Source organism: Enhydra lutris, unplaced genomic scaffold (genome assembly GCF_002288905.1).
Source record: "Enhydra lutris kenyoni isolate GAN:26980312 unplaced genomic scaffold, ASM228890v2 scaffoldscaffold2, whole genome shotgun sequence".
NCBI lineage: Eukaryota > Metazoa > Chordata > Mammalia > Carnivora > Mustelidae > Enhydra > Enhydra lutris.
The window spans coordinates 14,011,714-14,032,469 of record NW_019154086.1 but is presented as its reverse complement, the minus strand read 5'-3'; the positions used below and the strand labels follow the sequence as shown (position 1 = coordinate 14,032,469).

Below are 20,756 nucleotides of genomic sequence, written 5' to 3'. Positions count from 1 at the left end.
CATGGTAAGGACAGACAATGTTTAAAGTAATAAGTGGAGGTGAAAATACAGACTATTTAAAATTATAATTTTATGCAATCATTACATGAGTGACCAATAACAAGTAGTTACAGGTGCAAAGTGGATCACAGGGAGGGCCATGCTGGGTGTCTCAGGACAAAACAGCCAGCTAAGCTCTCTTAGTGCAGGGGGCAACAGTCTGAACTATGAGTTACTCCCTGCCACTAAAAACACACTACCTTGAGGGGTGCCTGGGTGGCTCAGATGGTTGGGCATCTGCCTTCGACTGGGGTCATGATCCCAGGGTTCTGGGATCCAGTCCCACATCAGGCTCCCTGCTCAGTGGGAAGCCTGCTTTTCCCTCTGCTTGAAATCTGTCAAATAAAATCTTAAAAAAAAAAAAAAAACAACAAAAAACCAAAAACCACACACACGACCTTGAATAGCAGCAAGTTCAGGTGCTTCTTCAAGCTAATTCCCTAATACTTCACAAGAGCAGAACCCATTTTTCTCTTGCTCACTGTTGTATATCCAGTGGTCAACACACTTCCTGGGACATACTCTAGATATTGAACAAATATATAGATATGCTGAAGACTCAAGAGGGTAAAATGTATAAAAATGGCATTTTACGAAGTCCTAGAAACAAATAAATGTCTGCTATTCTAGCACATGGACTAGGAATTTGGCTCCCAAATATTAATATACATTAGTAGATGCCATTAAATACTGATAGATCCATGAAATTTATAATTGGATTTATGTGTTTTGCTCTATGGCAGAAATGTTCCATTTTTAACAAAATCTTGGTCCTACCTCTAGTAGTCAATAACTAGTGAGATGGGTTTAAAAGATTAGTTTTCTGCTAACTCCAGTCACCTGAATGTTGTTTATTGGTCTCAATTATTCTCTTGAGTTCCTGTAGGCACATTGAGTAAATAGACAAACGACTTAAGGATCTTTCCCAAGAAATCTCCCTTGTTCCCAAGTGATTCCTTTTGAAAAAGACTCGGTGAATGCAGAAAATGGGTGGATGGTGAGTTTTAGAGTCTGTCTAAGTGCCTAGTAACCAGTGTGTGTCCATCACAATCAACTGTTGAATCTTGCAGATACATAGGATTTGTTTAATGCACTGCTGTTTATAATAATAGGAAACAGTGAAGAAGTAAATCTACATTATAGGGGCCTAAATTATGGTGTATAATATAATGCAACCATTAAAAATCAAAATAATGGCATCCCATAGTGCACTTGCTACAACCAGGCACGATTCTCTAAGGGCTTGGGTGTGGTAAATTCATCTTTATAACCACTTTATCACATTTCACAGATGGGAAGAGGAGTAAAATAGCTCCTTAGGTCAAACAGTTGCACAGTGGAGTTGGGATTCAGCCAAGGCCGTCTGGAGGAATTCATGCTCATAGAACCTCTGTGGTATACCCTACTTCTGCAGCATAGGGAAGGACCTATACGACCAAAGTCTCTGACGATTTCAGTGAAAAAGTTTTTGAAATCAGCAAAAAAATACAATTTCACTTACCTTTATTTTTTTTTTTTAGTATTAAAAATGTTTGCAAGGACAAAATATAAGTGGTTTCCACTGAGGAACCGGCTGGGAGCATAGAAATAGGAATTTATTATTTTTCAATGTCCTTACAAGCATGTGTTTTATAATAAATATACAATATGCCAGTTCCCCAACTCCTTTCTTCCCTAGCCTCCCCCTCTCCCCCATCATCTATGGCGCACAAATAAGCACAAAAAATGCACACATCCCTATGCTACCATATTAGCCAGTAGGTTCAGGGCAGGGCCAAGCATTTTATTTTAAAAAGAGTTTTAATGGACTCCTGGTTAATAACGCTGTAAAATGTTTACTTACCTCTAACTGATTCTGGATTTATCATTAAGACATCATTTCCTTCAACACCACATTTGCACAACTTCATACTTCAATTTATTTCCATACACTAAATTATTTCAACCACTTAAATTGAAATATTTTAAAACATACTACATAGCTGCAATTTTATGTGCTATTAAACTTCATTTGAATTATTTGATGACTCTAGGCTTTTATGATGGTATGTGGGCTAACTGTGCTATTCCTCATCCTCTACTGAGGTATACTCTCCTCAGGTACCCACACTGGAAAATCAGATAATTTGCATACACTACTTGACCAGGTTAATTGAGTCAAAAAGAGCTTATGTGGAAAAGGACCTGACAATGTGTAGATTTTTCGAAATCCTTTCATTTGAATGTATGAGATTCTGACACCTGATGTTTTTAATTTCTCAGACTAAATTCAGTGTGACTGGATTTTTAAACCAAGAGTTTGACTACTTGAGGTATTCCCTCAGTCCTTGAATTTCTCTACAGTAGTCTGGCCCAGTGGCCCTCCAAACTATGTTTTTGATATTTCTGGTAGTGCAGTATCTCTTAAAGCAGCCCATTCTGACACTGGATTAGTATAACATACAAACTTTAAAAAAAAAGGAAAAGAATTGTTATTATCTTTTTCTGCGTAGATGCCATCCCACTGGTCCTAGTTCTTAAAGTGTGAATTGTTTGCATAAGTGATCATACAAACCCAACAACCAAGAAACATTAATTGTCTTCTGTACTTTACTAAACACTTTGTGTTTAATATATTTTTAAATTATAAATAAATTACAAGGAACTCCTAAAAAATTTAATACAAAAATATTACAAGTTAGGACAAATAAGCATTGAGATATGACATTTAAGAAGAAACATGCAGAAAAAGTAGCATAGGGTTAACATTTCATTGTTGACAGAGAGCTTTGGTACAGCAGAGAAAAGCACCATAAATCTACTGTCCATAGTGTCTTTTCCTCCACTGCATTTTGCAAATGAATATATTGGGTAAACAGTAAACTTTCATCTGCTACTATGTATAATAGGTGAGAAATTTGACCTATTTCAAAGTGTAAGAACTATGAAATTAAAAATAACCCCTTCTATGACTACTGAAACTGATTTGGTTTTACCTTAAATTTAGATGGATTATAATCCTTAGTAGTCCAACACTTTCTGAAAGTGTAAAATGCAGAATATTATTAATCTATGCCATGCAATAAAAGTTAACCCTTTGAAAATGAAAGACTGTCAGCTCTAGCAACTGTAAAAACTTATCATTTAATAAAACATGACAAGTCTTTGCCTGTGTTAGTTTCTGCTTAAGGAAATGAAAGGGAAAGGCAGAAGACCTGAAGAATAAAAGTTTCTTTAAAAAAAAAGTGCTCAATGATTCTTTTAAAAAGTCTCTAAGTAACTCTCAAGAGCTGGGATTAATTAAAACCGGAAGGTGACTGGTATCGTTCTTCAAAGATATAAGGTTTGTTAGCAACATAAGCAACTAGCTAAGGAAGAAAATTATTAAATTGGAATTGGTTTATATGAAGAAAAAAATGTCACTAATGAAGTTGAGAATCCTGCCCTAAAATCTTCAGCAACATATATACACACGGTTTTGTGCTTAACTTGCACACTAAGCAAATGAATCTGAGGTCTCTTTTAGTTTATGTGAAATGATGTCCTTTAAATACAGCATTATTTTCCAAAATAATTCCAAAGCGATTGTTACTTCTTAGCTGATTAAATGCTCTATTATTCTTTAATAAAAATAGTAAATAATCCCTTCATTTAAAAAATCTCATCTGTGAGAAGTAATAAAATAGTAAAATTTGTAATTTTATCTATGGGCTTAAAGTATCTATCTTAGAAAACAACACACTTACGGAAAACAGTGGGTTTGGGTTCTGACGGCAGTTGTTGTAACTGATTAAACACCAGTGTGGTAGAGAACAGACATGTTGTTATGTCATGAAGGCTAACTCAGAGCAAAAAAAAGTTTATTCTACAATAAACATTGGAGGAGTAAATGCAATTAAAATGTAAACAAGAAATTGTAAACAAGAAATAGCATCCCTCTCTCTTTACTTGACTAGTAAATAATCTATACAAACTACATAGATATCAAAGGTTTCATATATGTACACAGCCAACATAATATCAAAATATATTTTATTCTGGACCTCTTTCAGATCTGATTCAAATTACAGTTGTCAAAGCAATACAATGCAAAGGGAAACCGCAACAACAACAACAACAACAAAAATGTGCCTAGAAAGGATAAAAGGGTCATTGGGGACAAATCATTGTGATGTGGAACCAAAGTACATCGTGAGTGTAATTAACATGGTCCAGGACAGCAGAGAACATCTGGATCAGTCTTCCTTGCACAAGAATCATGAAAACTGAACAAGAACGTTCTTTAACACGTACAAAAAACTGTCATGGGCTGGTTTACACTTTTACAACAGTTTTAAAGTTAACTGGATAACTAAAGAAATGATGCAGACATTTTAATCCAGTGCTATAGGTAGGCTCACAGAATTAGACCCAAAGGATTTGCCAAAATCAAAATAAGAACATCATAGCTACAATGTCAAAGTCAGTTAAGAAAATTGCTTCTGTATTTAGGGGTCACAGAGCCACAAAACGCAGTCTGTGTTTGCTTTTAATGAGATGGATAAGTAAGTACATCGGACTTAGATACAACATGCAGAATGTTTTCTTGAACTTATGCAGAAACTCCAAAGAAAACATCGTAAAACAGCTTACTAGGAAAGAAAAAGATGCCCTAGTTATTCACCCTGCTTCAACACGGTCAACAGAAAGGCAGAAATAAAGAATGCTATTAATACTTGAGAACTACTGATATTAGACATCAAATTTCTAAATCAGTGTATTAAAAAAAGTGAACACTTCCTCTTTTCTCTCTCATCTACGTTTAACTAGAATCATGTTAAAAAATTGATATTGAATGTGACACTTCAGAGCTACTACTGGAAGGAGTAATTCTTAACTTCCCTACTCTCCTTCCATCCCTGCTGATTCAGAAGGAAAAAGAAACAAAAACAAACAAACAAAAACCAACCAGGGTCTCTTGTAGATTTGCTGCTATTCCCCAAAATGTTGGCATTTGCTGCCATGCCACAATGTTGGTCCACTGAAAAAGAATTTCTGTGGAAACAGTCAACAGTAATTCACCAAATGCAAGCACCACCCTTAGCATGTGAGAGTAAATGCAGGTTCTATAGAAATGTACAATGTGTTTAAGATGAAAACGGTTTTGAAAAGAGTAAACAGCACTGCATTTGAGATTTATTTTTCTGCTTACCTAGTAAAATCTAACATTTTTGCTCACATAAGGACAATCATTTGTGAATCACAGGTGATTCCTTCAAATAGCAAAAATGCATACTCCTCTTCAGGCCTCTAAGCAATAATAGTTTACATTACTCTTAACAAAATCATTCTACATAAACAGATAGCTCCTTAAAAATAGTACTCTCTCATTAAATCTAATTTGACAGAAAGAAGTCTAAGGAAAAAAGGAGTGCTTTATAAGTGAAAAAGTACAAATCTTTGGCCTTTCTCTTGACATTTTTATATGTCAAAAAGCAAAAAACCTTCATGTAATTCAATCTAATAATTACTTTTTGCACCATAATTTGTTTTTACACCACAAAAGGAGGCACTTTCAGTATCTGTAAAAGGTGTTTAATCCTAAAACATACTTACCTAGAGAATTATTAATTAAAACAGAATTCAATATACTCTAAAATCTATTAGGAAATTAAAAGTTACCACTTCTAAAAGTCATTTGAAAGTCAATGATGGTACCTGATCAATGACAGAAATGGGGATTGGAACAGATATAAGAATGTATGAGATTCCTACATGGAGAAGAAAAAGAAGATATTCCTTTACGGAATTTAAGAGTGACAGCTGCTCTTTCTTTATTCTACTTTAATCAATGAGTACTCTATTCATTCAAGTTTTCCTTTCTATTTTTCCTTGTAAGTTTCTTACAGTAGCTTGTACAACGATATACAATGAATACCATAAAAAATATACTGGAATCAGTTGATCTTTCGGAATAAGTTCTCAGAAAAAAAAGGAAGGAAAAACGAGCCAAGAACCTCAAATCCAGAATTGTGCAGGCCGTGAAACTTGGTCTCTTACAATCAAGTTACTGCTCAAATTTGAGGCAATCTTACTTTTGTCTACTGGAGCAGCATCGTGGCACATCAGCAGGCAATGATGATGTTGAGAACAGCAGCAAAAACAAACGACTGTATGCTCATGAAGAACCCAAGCCTACAAAACGGATACCTTTCCAATAAGGTTTATACTTAAAAGACCCAAGATTTTAGGATAATAAAGCTCTGTATTTATAATCTTTTATATGTCCTATTGTGGCTATTATGCTTAAGTAAAACAGCTAAAGATTAAAAAAAGAAAGAAAGAAAGAAAAGGTGACAATACCATCAAAAGGTAGCTGTCTACTCTGGCAGCTATACTGCAGAACTTCTTGACTATCTTTTAATCAGCTGGGGGAAAAAAGTCAATAACTGTATGCAAATGAATAAATTGTCCATATCAAAATACAAAAGTACTATCAATAATCACCTCTGACTTTCAGATTTAAATTCAGTGCAATTGACAGATGCATCACTAAAGGAAAATGCAGCTTAACCTACTCAAAACATTTGTGTCTATTCCTGGGAGCACATTTAAAAATTATTGCACAGATTTTTAAATTTTTATTTTTTTTAAACAATAACAGAGGTCAACCACAGGTGTGGACCTCTAGCAATAAAAGCAGGATTTCAAGTGCCAGATACTCAGCATATTAGGTTTCCTACATAGGTCACAGGGTAATAGTTCTAAATATCTATAATGTGATCCAAAACCCTAAAAACAGCTGGCACAAAACCATCATGAATGACTGCCTCTCTGGATGTAAATTTTAAAAAATATTATTACAGTATCATAGTCCCCACTAACAACAACTGGGGTACATGTAACAATGTATTGTGAAATTAAGTGTATTTATTCTCTTTACCAATAGCAAATGCTATCCTACCTTAGTAAAACCAAGACTTGCTTCAATCAATGCTGTTTTGTAAAAACAGCAAAACAACAAATGCTGAAAATCAAAGCTGCATTACTTGGGTTAAATCGGTTTCCATTTCAACTTAAAACACAGGTTAAAATTTTAGTAGTAAAGGCCTCAAAATAATTAGTGACAGAAATAGTGTTATAAATTTGCTAAGCTTAGTAATAAGCAACTCCTTAATTAAAATCTTTGAGATATAAATTTGACAACTATTCTCTTCAAAATGGACACTTGTGGATACTTACATTAATCATGACAAATCTGTTAGTCATACATATAAACACAGCCCCATGCTATCTATCATTTGCACATTCTGTGTATTTTAGCTTTTAGTTGCATGAACACAAGAAGAGGTTTGCTCTGATACCTTATCTTTCAGAAAATACTTGTTATTATAAACAGAATAAAAGACATGATATAGTAGTGATTACTAAGAAAAAAAAATAGCAGCTTAAATCTATCCGTATTTGAAAAAAATGTAGTCACAAGTACCACGAACGCAGAATCAGAGCAGCAGGGAGCTTAGTGCAATTATACCTTTTTTTTTTTTTTTTTTAAATTCTGAATCACTGCTATTTAAAAACACCTTGAAGCAAGTCTTTTGTTTTAAAGATTGTTTTTAAACTAAGGTAGCAAACATTTTGCCATGTAATGGCAGTGTTATATGCCGTTATCTTGCTTTGTATAAAGAAAAACAACATGAGAGATTTTTAATACTGGAGTTTGGTTACATTACATATTTAAGCTTCTACATAGAATGATGGACACTTTGAGAAGCTAATCCTTATCCAGAAACATTTTAATCTCTTAAAAAACAAAGCAAAACAAACAAACAAACACAACAACAACAACAACAAAAAACCCCAAACCTACTTTGCTCCTTTTCACAATAGTGCACATTTTAACCATAATTTAGTTATGGCTACAAAACATCAGAAGATTTTTTTTTTTATGCATCTTCTCTATGGTATTAAAAAAAAATTGTGCCCTTCTAGTCTTTAATTGGCAGAAATATGTCCCAAAAAAGAAACTATTGCATTTAAGCCACATCACCAAAAAAGAACAAAAAAAAAAAAAAACAAAAACAAAACAAAAAAACAAAAAAACAGAGCATAATATCCTTTTACTGATGTGTCTTACAGATTGACATGACCAAAAGTCATCTATTTTCATTCAATTTCCAATTCCCCCTTCCACAACATGCACCAATTGAATATATGCTCTGGGAGCCATAAAATGTACCAAACATCTATCTCTTCAAAAGAATGCATTAAAATATTTTTAAGAATTTTTTGTTTAAAAGGTGAAAAAAATATAAACAAGAAACTGATTCACTCCCTTACTTCATGCATCCATAAACTAAACCAAAAACAAAGTTTAAAAGCAAGAACGAACTACTGCAAGTTTTTGTTAAGTCCATTTTCTCTGTACATACAAACTGCTCAACTACTGAAGGGAAAAAAGAATATAATCCATGGTGTCTTCTGATTCAAAGGGGAGAAACAAGGCTGTCATTAGTATCCAAAAACTGGTACACATATGGGCTGCTTTTATAACGCATATTTCTCTCTCTCTTCTGTTTTTCATATCCAAAACTTCTAAATGCTATTTTAGGGGCACAGCAGATTAGATTCCAGCACTTGGTGAACAGAATTCACAAGCTGTGACAAAATTCTGTCATCTTCAGGGTGCAATTTTGTTTATATACACTGTATGTATATATTTCTTTTAGATTTGGCTGTAGTGGACTGGCCATGGTTCAAGTGGGACTATAGCAGTACATGGGTCAGGGACAGTCATTTTGGCTATGTACACATTCATAGTCGGTCCATGGCTTCCAACTAGTAGCGCTATTTCCGAAGGTCTAATACACAAACCTGTAAGAAATTAAAATAATCAAAAGTGTGTTAAGAATTTCATTGTACATTTTTAGTTTAATGTTTACCTCCTAGTTCATGAAACTGGTAAAGCAACATTAATCATGGGACTGGGCACTTAACGAACAGAAATCAGACAAATCGTCTAAGAGGTGGAGGAACAACTACAGGCTAACACTATAGAGAAAGAACCATAGCTAAAATTTTGAAGATCTACTCTCTGTTAATTAAAAAACAGAAAAAAATATGCTCAAGATAGACCATTTCCTATCTTTTGGGCCTAAGTGAAAAAGATCTCAGATTATATTAAGCTATACCTTCAGAAAACAGCTAATGGCTAATAGCCTCTTCATTTTCCCTTTGCCTTCACAGCTTTGGAAGCCAAAACTAGTATTTCTATTAAGAGCTGGCCAACGTCATCCTGAAAGTCTTTCAGTATCACACGTTCCTCAGTGCAGGACTCAACTGCCTCTACCCGCCCCCGCCCTGGGCCACCAACACTCTTCCATAAGGAAGACAAGGGAAAAATAGGCATTAAAAATTCAAATCTCTCTCAGAGCGGTATTCTTCTACACTCAATTTCATCAACAAAGGTTTCCATTAAAAATAACCATCCATTTCTTGGTTATGAAGATACGCTTTTGGCAAACACAGCCTATATTTTATTCATATTATTTGAGTGAAATAAACATAAAAATATACAGCCTCCAGTAAAAAAGATCAGTGCCATAAAATGTATTTTGAAAAGAAGACTTGTAGTCACGACCACAATAAGCCACATTTATTTACTATGCTTACACACCCACCCCCTTGGAAACACTTCATTATACTTACTGAACCATCTGATGCACTGGCTCCAACCTTGTCTCCTGCTGCATTCCAGCAAACTTCAAAAATTCCACCTGTTCCCCTATAGCTGTGAACTAGAGCACCTGTCTAAAAAAATGAAAAAAACATTCTTAAAAATGAGAACATATATTATTATAAATCCAAATTATTGAGGTAAAAATACTATATGGCATTATTTCAAGCAATCAGATAGAATTTAGCTTTGACTCCAAAATAAATTGAAAGTTTTGAAATACTAGAAATGTGATGATCCTTCTATAAAATGGTAACACTTGCCTGCTCTCAACAGATCTCAAACACACACACACACACACAAACACACACACACTCTCTCTCCCCCGCTCTCTCTCTCTCTGTTTCTCCGGTACTGATAACCATTCTTAGCTATCTTTGGACTCCTTGATACAGTTAACCATGGAGTAAACATTCAATGTATGACTTGTCATAAATAAACTATTGTTGTTGAAGGGTGGTGCATAAGTTTGGCTAACATGTAGAGACACAAAATGAAGTCCGAATTTCTTTGATAAAACATCCTAAAGAGAAAATATAATAAACTAGTAAAGACAATTCCAGTGTAAGTCTGTTAAATTACTCTAACTATATTTACTGAGAACCCCCTAAGATAGGTGATTTAAAAAAAAAAAAAAAAATAAAAAAGAAACCAAAATTATTCAGCCACCCACTGAATAATTAAACTCAGTTAAAAAAAAAAAAAAATACATTCTCCTAGGAAACCAGTCATTAAACAGGGCAAAGATCAGAGACTGCTGTGAGAAACTGAGAAACAAAAAATATGCTTCCAGTTTTCTGTCCGGGGGAAGTATGTCTCAGCTTTATGAAAACCTAAAAAGGTAAAACTAGAGGTAGCAGATCTACCTAAAAACAACATGGCAGCAAGTCATGTACCTTGTAAATACCTCCTCAGACAGCCAATCCTAATTTAATTACTTAGCCAGAAGTCTCTTTTCCCTTGCTTTCCTCTTCTAGAAACCACAGGTACATTGCTACAGCTGATCACATCAGAAAGGTTCAACTGTTTTCTTCCCCCTACCTAAAGTTTTTTGCAATTTAAAAGATTAATGAAAGTGTGAGTCTAGTAGGTATTGAGTGTATTTCCATGGTTAATTAGGAGAAAGGAGTGGCACCAACAAAATCTAAAATCAATGTATAGGAATTAAAATCTACAGGACAGTAAGCTTTGGTGCTTAAAAAACCCAACTTTCTTTACAAAGCACTTAGCAATTTCTAAGCTCAAAGTAGGCTATAATTAAACTAAAATATCATGGTCAACAAACTAGAGCTATAACATTAACGGAGACCAATGGATTAATACAACTGACCTGTGAAATGCTTGGGTAATATATCATATGGATGACAATCCAAATGAGGAAAGAAAAAACTAGATTTATATTTGACAAAAAGACAGTGAGTGCATTAAAAAGTCACTAGATATAAGTTTACTATTTTCAAACTTAAAAGAAAACAGTAAAATGATACATTTTTTTAAAGACTTTATTTATTTATTTGACAGAGAGAGAGAACACAAGGAGGCAGAGAGGCAGGCAGAGAGAGCACGGGAAGCAGGCTCCCTGCTGAGCTTCTCGAGAGCCTGATGTGGGGCTCCATCCCAGGACCCTGAGATTAGGACCTGAGCTGAAGGCAGAGGCTTAACCCACTGAGCCACCCAGGCGCCCAATACTTTTTGATATACAATAGTGATATATCTAAACAATATGGACAGCTGCTCAAATGCCCCCTAAGAGCCTACGTGTATCCTCCATTAGAATCCTATATTTCTATACCCAATTTTCATTTAAATTGATTTTTTCACAATGGAGTAAATAAGTGACTAGAAATGTATACAACCGGGAGGTTATCTATAGATTATACTTAGAAAGTCTCTGCTATTCAATCATAACAAAAAGATTAAAGGGAAGTCAAGGGGAAACCTAAACCATTAAAACCAGTTAAGAGAGCTCAGACAGGCAGATGGATTCAGTCTCAATATGCCAAAATTCGTTACGTCCCAAACACAAGCAACAACCAGTAAGTAACATAAATATATTTTTTAAAAGATGTCATTTATGATTAACAATAATACCCATAAGGTACTTCAGAATAAATTAAGAAAAAAGATCTTCATAAAGAAATTATAAGACTTTAATGAAGGGAGAAAAAAGACAATGAGAAGGGATCTATACAGTTATTAGAACTATGCTAACAGGGGCACCTGGGTGGCTCAGTGCGTTAAGCCTCTGCCTTTGGCTCAGGTCATGATCTCAGGGTCCTGGGATCCAGCCCCGCATCAGGCTCTCTGCTCAGCAGGGAGCCTGTTTCCTCCTCTCTCTCTGCCTGCCTCTCTGCCTACTTGTGATCTCTGTCAAATAAATAAATAAAATCTTTAAAAAGAAAACAAAAACAAAACTATGCTAACAATGCAGGTTTACACAAATGTCTATCAATGCAGTATAAGAGAATCTATAAAAAACCACAATAAGAACATGGTATATGAAAGAAGTGGCATTATGAGACAGCAAAGGGGTAAACAGTGTTTTGATAACTGGCTAGCCATTAGAAATATAAAAATTAGATCTCTACCTCAAATCATACATGTAAAAATCAATACCAAGGGGATTAAAAATATAAATTAAAAAATAAAACAGTGAGAGTATAAAAGTGACAGAATCTTAATACTTTTATTCACAAAAAATATCAGGAAGTATGAAAGAGAAGTTAATAAAAATAGTTACTTGCAGGGGATCAGGAAGAAAATGGGAGCTCTAAGACTTCCCAGTGTATACCTTTTTAGTGTTTAGGGGAGACCATCTGAATGCGTAACTTAATTAAAAATGGTATCTGAAAATGATGACTTATGCACAATAGTCTGACCAAATATGATGATCAGCCACACAGAGAGAGAGAGCTCACAGTAACTGCATAAGGGTGTACTACGACCACCTAAGAAGTGGTCACTGATGGGGTGAAGGAGTCAAGCTACTGCTATTAAAAAAAACAGTACGTGGAGCATAAACACTAAAAAGGTGAGAAGATGAAATAAAGTAACTGGCTGTTTTCCCCATATTTAGGAAAGGCTCTCTCTACACAACTGTTCCTACAAAGGTGGTATAGTTTTAAGTCTATTCCTGATAAGTCACTGTTCAGCCATAAAATCTTGTCCTTTAGTACATTTTATGAACTGCTCATTTATAGCTCCTTTAAAGACAAGTTTTTTTAAAAATAAAGAAACTACATCATTTATCTAAACATGCATCTTAAACTCTCACATTTCAGGTCAGCAAACTTAAAAAAAAAAAAAAAAAAACAAGAACCTAAATTTATTTCTAAATTCTGGTCTACGTTAGGAAAATATAACTTCAATTGGCTTCAGCCTTTATTTGGCTGTAAATTCAAAAAAAGTACTCACTCAAACACTAAGGATTGAGTGATGTCATAAGAGGAATGACAAAAGAGAAAAAAGAATTTATATAGGCAAGTGCTTCTTGTAACTATGAAAGCAGGTCATGATTAAAATAACTGAGACATACCTGTGTGTTCCAGATGTGCACACATTTGTCAAAAGAACCACTGGCCAGGTACCTGCCATCAGGACTAAAAGCCACACTGTACACAGGCTCTTGGTGTTTTGTCAAAGTATGGATGCAAATTCCTCGGTCTACGTCCCATAATCTAACAGTAGAATCGAAGGATGCACTGACCAAGGAAGAAACAAAATGACTTTATAAGTAATGGAATATTCCCAAGCCCCACCCCAATCAATAATATTCAGCCATTTCTAATAGCCAGCCACAAGTTCCTTATGAGATGCAGATTGGGCTGTTAGGAAGCAAGTGTTCTAGAAGCAAAACTATAGAGGAGACAAGGCAGCTTAAGGGAGTCTCCAAGCCTCCAAACTGAAAAAACAAAATGAGCTAATTTCACTGTATTCCTTAGCTCTTTTAATTCTTCTGTATTGACTGATCCATGGTTTTGAACAATGTATTGACTACATTTTTAATTTTATTTTAATGCTTAAGAAACTTTATTATCCTATGCCTCAATTACTTGAGTTTTAATCAATATTTGATACAAGTAAATATTTGATAACTCGATATAAAAATCCATTATGCCCTGAAATAAGAATAAAAATCCCAAGTTTAAATGCTCCCGTCCAAGTTTAAATGCTCCCATCCATTTTTTTTTGAAGGATACACTCCCATTTCATGGAATCTTTCCTAACTCTGTCATATTTATTAGAAGCTTTTTATGTGGAAGATTCATAAAAGGAGAGTAAAACATAAATATTACCTTGCTAACATAAGGTTGGCATTTGGATTATTTGTCCCTGGCCCTGTTGGACTCCATTTGATAGTATAAATTTCTTTATTATGTGCTTGCAAATCATGGACACAATTGTCTTGTTTCATACTCCATATCTGTGCAAAAAAGAAAAATGTATGCAATTATATTTTCCCATACAAAAGATACATTTAAAATACTATTGTGCCAATCTAAAATATAAACAGTACAACCAGAATGATGATTAGAGATCAAGGGACTATTTGCAAAGAAATTAAAAAGTAGAATATGTTTAATATTTATCTCTCTTTTAAAAAATATTTAAGGCATTAGTTTTAACACTGTCCCTTAAATAAAAGATGTAGATTATAAATTCCTCTTAGGATTCAGAATCAGAAAGTATTTTGTAACAGAGAAGGGCAAATAGATAATAAGCAACTTGCAAATAATATATTCCTGTAGGACACTAAAGCACAGGCAACAAAACCAAAACCAAAAAGGCAAATGTACTATATAAAATTAAAAAGCTTCTGCACAGCAAAGGGACAATAAAGAGGCAACTTACAGAATGGGAGAAAACATATGCAAACCATGTATCTATAAATAAAGGGTTAATTCTGAAAATGTATGAGGAACTCTTATAATTCAACAGCAAAAACCCTAATAATCCAATTTGAAAACGGGCAAATGACTTGAACAGACCTTTCTTTCAAGAAGATATACAAATGGCCAGTAGGTATATGAAAAGACACTCAATGTCACTAGACATGAGGGAAAGGCAAATCAAAACTACAATGAGGCATCATTTCACATCTATTAGGATGGCCATTATAATATAAAAAAGACAATAAATGCTGAGAAGGACGTGGATAAATTAGAGCACTTATACACTATTGGGGATGCAAAATGATAGCTGCTATGAAAAACAGTATGGAGGATACTCAAAAAAATAAAAACAGAACTACCATATTATCCAGCAATCCCACCTCTGTGTATTTATCCAAAAGAACTGAAATCAGGGTCTTAAAAATATATTTGCACTCCCCGTTCACTGCAGCATTAGTCACAGAAGTTAAGATATGGAAACAACCCAAGTGTCCATCAATGGATGAATGAATAAAGAAAATACGGTATTACATATAATGGAGTATTTATCATTCAGCCTTAAAAAAAGGAATTCCTAACTATACAACAACAGGGATGAATCTTAAGGACAAATACTGCATGGTTCCGTTTATATGAGGTATCCAGAAGAGTCAAACTCACAGAAGCCAAGGGAAGACTGGCAGCTGCCAGAGGCTGAGGGCAAGAGGATTGGGGGACCAGCTAATCCACGTGTGTAAAATTTCAGCTCTACAGTCTATAATATCATGCCCATAGATAACAATACTGTGCTGTACACTTAAAAAATCAGATAAAAAAGGTGTTTTCTTACCATAATAAAAGTTTAGAAAATGACTCACACAGAACAAACCATAAAAAATAAAGCAATAATTAAAGTTAAAATGATGAGTAGAGAATAATTAGCCTTGCTTGAGCTGAAAACATATATGTATAGAGGTTTAAAATTCGTATTATTACTGAGCAAAAATTAAGAGAAACTGACCCTGGGCTATTTGCGGCAAAATCATTCAATAAAGACATGAGGGTAAATCTTGACAAACACAAACACACATCAAAACCCAACTGCCAACAACCAAAAAAAACCCCACAAAAATTAGGTGTGTTTCTCATGTCTGCCTGTAATGTATATAATAAGACATAATGAAACAAACCCATAATGTTTTGGGATCCTATACACTTATAACTCCATGTAAATAAGCCCCCAAAATATGTTTCAAAACTTATTTCATTTGACCTTTCGACAGCATCACCTCCTTTGAAACATTCTTCTCTGAATACTCTCTTTCCATTGGTCATTCCTTCTCAGTTTCCTTTTGGAAGCTCGTTCTTCTTGAGCTGGTAATTGTTGGACGTTTCTTAAGATTTTCTATTTCTAAGGTTCCCTTCTTTTCTTGTTCTGTCCTCTCTCTATATATAGCTTCATCTAAGTCCGTGGCTTTGAATGACCACCCACCTACAGAGAAGTCCCAAATGTTTATGCCAAGGGTAGAGTTCTTCTTGGAGCATCAGGCCCACCTAGCACCTCCACCTGCATTGTTCAGTTATTGCAAGACCTTCCGACTCATGTTCCATGTGCTCAGAACTGCTCCGCTACACAGTATCTTATTGACCCATCTCGCTTCTGCTTTAAAATTCTGACCCTTGATTATTGTTAGGACAAAAATCTAACACTTTCTAGCTCAAACTTAACCTAACTGCAACTCAGTAGACTCTCCAGCCACTGGCCTTCTTTCATTTCCACATATGTGCCATACTCTGTTCCAAAAGGTTTTCATTTTATGACTGTAATGCACGTGCATGCAAAGAAAACTCAGGAACAATAGCAATAAGGAAAGTCTTTTTACTAGCAGTGCTTGCAAGGGAGCCCAGGCTTGAGAAAACTATGTAACTAAGAACACAGTAGGTATTTAAGGAAAAAACCCCACCAGGTTACCAAGGTTTTATTTCTGTTCACAGGAGGAAAAGCAGTTTTCCCTCATGATTCCTCCATCTGTAAGGGTCACCACATCTGCAGCCGCTGGCATTGCAGAGTCAAGAATAAAATTATTTACAGGAGAGTTACTATGTTGCAGGAAAGGGCTCAAAGCGTCATTAATATTGGAGATTAGCACTAGGTTGTTCTTTATCTCAAAAATGCTTTTTTTTCCCTCTAAATATGATGTGCACAGGTGCAAGGTGTTAGTTTTGCTTTTAGTCACACTGACAAGAAAAACATAAATCCATGCTGAGTTGCTGCTGCTGGCATGTCAACGAGGCTCACTCACCAACTAAGCAATTCTCTGCTATAGATCAGCTTCTAGCAAGGATGATATACATTCACACCACAAAATCAAATTTATACAATTCACAGAATTTCAGCAAAATCCACAAATGTTATAAAGACCTGTTACTTATTAGTCAAAGTTCTACATGTGCAAATAAACTTTAATTGCACCAGTATATGATCTTCTAGAAGACAACTTAAGACAGGTTTCTTAGCACCACAATTCCTATCAAACAGTCTTATTTTTAAATAGAATTTATTTGTGTTTTTTAAACATTTGAAATACTTCACAAAATAAAATATAAAAAACAATGATTAACTATTAAAAAGTATTAAAAAGTAAATCCTGACCCCCAGGGTTTAAGTGTTCGATGAACTCTAAGACAGACATTCTAAACAATCTAAAAACGGCCAGAGCAGCCATTCTTCGTGACACTGCATGTCTCCCCACTATTCGAATTACCTTCAAAGTCATGTCATCAGAACAGGAGGCCAGAAGATTGCCAGTTGGGTCCCATTTGATAGCATTCACTTCATTCTAAAAATAACAGGAAATATTCACATTTTCATTTTTAGACCTGACTGCTCTTTGGATATTAAACACACACACTTAAAAACCACTCTGTAATATTACTTATTCATCATCATCACTTTGGGGGGGGGGGAGGCTACTCACCGTGTGTCCCTGGAATGTTTTAATAGGTCTGTCTTGTCCTAATTTACAGACATGAATGCACATATCTGTACTACAAGAAGCAAAGGTATTGTTGCTCTGCCAATCAACATCCAGTGCTGGTGCTGAAAAGGAGAAAGGGCCAGGTTTGTGTTCATTCCACATGTACTGAAATCTAGGAGCTTTAGTTTTGAACCATGCTTGGACGTTAATTATGCTAATAGGAACTTAAGCATTTTAGTTTATAATTTTTAAGTCAGTAATAGAACTTTTAAAAATGAACATTATCTAAATACCACAAATACTAAATTTCAGTTCAGTTGTCTCTATGTGAGACACAGCCTAACAGAAAGTAACACAGGAGATTAGGGTTCCTAGAGCTTGCTCTGTAAGTTACTAGCACTGCATTCTTGGTATTGCATTTGTAAACCTTTAAAAGTGATGTTATATACTTCCTTTTACTTCTAAAATTCTCTTGAGTGTTCAATGGACAAGGGGGCTTGGTTCTGCCACCCCTAATCGTGGTGCCCCAAGCAAGTCATTTAACTTCTCATGCTATTTTTCTCATCTAAAAAAGGGGATAAAACTCTTAAGCTAAATACACAAGGATACTGTGAAGATCAAGTGAGATGATGTGAAACAGACTTTGTAAATTACAAGTTAGACAAATGTTATGCTGAATAATTTCCAGTCCACCCAACTTGATAATATTGCATATGATCGCAAATACATTTTCTTCTAAGTGATTCTTGTCAAATACCTCTTAAAACCTATGTCACTGAATTTAAAAAGACATTCAAAAGCTGGCTGATTATTAATAGTTATTTTAGCTCTGATGTGATTGGAGATTCTTTGTTTTCATTTCCCCCTGCTGCAAGGCGCAAAAGTTCTCTGTAATTAGTAATGCAGATTAACATAATGATAGCAAGTAACAGGGTTAAGCGATAGGAGCACACACAAAAACAAGGGATTTAGGGTAGTGTGGACACTATGGCCCATTACCCAAGATAAGTTTTTACATTTCATTTGGCTGGGGGTGAGGATCAAAAGATGATACATGATCAAAATAAGACCTATAAATGTGAACCTCAAATAAAACTCAGATTTTAGTGTCCTTATCATAAAGTTTTATTAAAACCTAGACAAGTTCATTTGGTTACATATTATCATGGCTGCCTTGCACTACAAGGGCAGACCACACTGGCTCCAACAGAAATTCTACAGCTTATAAAGCCTAAAAATGTTATGTTCTGCCCTTTACAGAACAAGTTTACCATTCAGAGCAAACACAGACAAGGAGAAAAACAGGAAGTTATAGTGAAGCTCTATATTTCCATTAGAGATACAAAGCATTTAATAAAGTAGGTCAGAACTTGTGTCTATAGGAAAGAGAAAAGAAACACACTTCCTCACTGGTATATATCTATGCATAATAGTAAATGCTATTTTTACTTTGAGCATATTACAAATAGGTATTCTGAGCACCATTAGACTAATAAGCCAAGCAAGCAGAGTGAAGAGCAGGTTGTGTTCTACTACCATCTAAGGCAATATGACTTCAGAGGTGTCTGTGCTCTCCCTCCTTTGCAGACCTGGTCTACCTGTGCTGTGTCCGAGTCCCAGTTTCTGAGTGTTTTGGTGCTAAGGGCTCCCATGGTAAACTTCTTCAGAACTGCCTTGTTCTGCTGCCTCCAACAGTCCCCCTCCCCGCCCCGCCCCCAAACGATGGCTAGTACCCAATGTCTGGTGGTATGTAGTTGGGTTTGGGAGGGAAAAAGGGGAGAGTCAAAAATCTAGCATGTGGTTCAAGATGAGAAGAACTTCGAGGTGTACTAAACACTCCAAAGCCCTGCCTGGATCAGGCTGAGCAGGGCCCTCTTCCCCATCCTGATCCCTACAATTCCTCCTCTGTTTCTCCTGAGAGTGCTTCCTTAATAAATCATGTCACTCAAATGCTTGGCTCAAGGTCTGCTTCTGGGAGAATCCAACTTAAGCCAACCAGTAAACAAAAATGCAGGCCAACTTTGATGAGCACTATGTATGAACCGTACTGCTGTCTGCACACATCGCATCCTCTCAGATACATGTTTGTGACTGTCCTGTTCATGGTCTGCTTGCCCTCAGGGCCGTTCTTGACCACACTCTGCTCTGCTGTGCTCTACACACAGTGGGTGGACTCTTGCAAATTACATATCCCAGGCTCCTGTGCCTACTGGTTTTCAGATGGATCCATACAGTGGGAGACACTGTCAAGAACCCAAGGTCAAGAGAAATAGAAAAGACAGGCAATTTTGCTCTCCTCTCTCTTTCAAGGCTGGGTGCCTGGCAACATCTACTCCAAATGCCTGTTCTTGCCAGGCAGTCTTGTTTCTCCAGTTCTAATTCCCACTGGGTAGTTGGATCCTGCCTTCTCTATAGTCTTAGGTTTTCTGCAGTTGTTACACTCTGGGTTACCTCACAGTCCTCTGGTTTTCACTCTTCTAACACCTCTGCAACTATTTCCTTGTACTAAATTCCCCTTCTTGGATTAGATTCTGTTTTCGTGACTGGAATCTGACTCAATGACTCAATACCTACTATATTTTCATTCTGACATTAAATACTGTTACATAAGATATCATTTCAAAAATAATTTTAACAAAATGTTTCTTTGATAAGTAATTGGTTCTAGTCTTAAGTGGTGGGGGGGGGGAGCCTGAAAAATCTAATAAACTTAGAAAACAAAAGTATAATAAAATGCTACGAAGAATGCCAAGAATCTGTCACAATGTATCAGGATGTTAATTTGATGCAGAGCTATCTGCAAAAATATGAGATGGGAGGCTAAGAAAGTGGCACTTAAACAAATACATCAATAGGTTCCGAACCAAACAAAAACTGTATGACCACGTAAAGCTAACTGGGGGAAGTTGGGGAATGCTGCAACATGAGTTGTAGGATTTATGCTTTGTGATACACTTGGCTCATAAAATACAGTGTTTACAAAACTGGTGTAATCTAAGAACACCTACCTCCTTTTTTACTCCTAAAATAAAAGGAGTCTAGGTGATGCAAATTCTTTAGAAAAGGAATACATCTCTATGGGGTGCCTGGCTGGCTCAGAACAAGACTCTTGATCTTGGGGTTCTGCGTTCAAGCCCCATGATGAATGCAGAGATTACTTAATAAACTTAAAAA

At 35.5% G+C, this 20,756-nt stretch overlaps 1 protein-coding gene across 5 annotated transcripts in view; it reads right to left on the bottom strand.

Moving 5' to 3' along the window:
• Positions 1-3,861: 3,861 nt before the first annotated feature.
• The window catches only part of LOC111149169 (transducin beta like 1 X-linked receptor 1), a 164,230-nt gene continuing 147,335 nt past the window's right edge, over positions 3,862-20,756 (bottom strand). For all 5 annotated transcript variants that reach the window (XM_022506112.1, XM_022506141.1, XM_022506119.1 and 2 more), the window contains 6 exons: positions 17,583-17,704; positions 17,370-17,444; positions 14,029-14,156; positions 13,269-13,434; positions 9,706-9,807; positions 3,862-8,871 (listed from right to left, as the gene is read on the bottom strand). In XM_022506112.1, the coding sequence (XP_022361820.1) occupies positions 8,845-8,871; positions 9,706-9,807; positions 13,269-13,434; positions 14,029-14,156; positions 17,370-17,444; positions 17,583-17,704 (620 nt within the window). In that variant the 3' untranslated portion in view covers positions 3,862-8,844. The remainder of the gene's footprint in view (positions 8,872-9,705; positions 9,808-13,268; positions 13,435-14,028; positions 14,157-17,369; positions 17,445-17,582; positions 17,705-20,756) is intronic.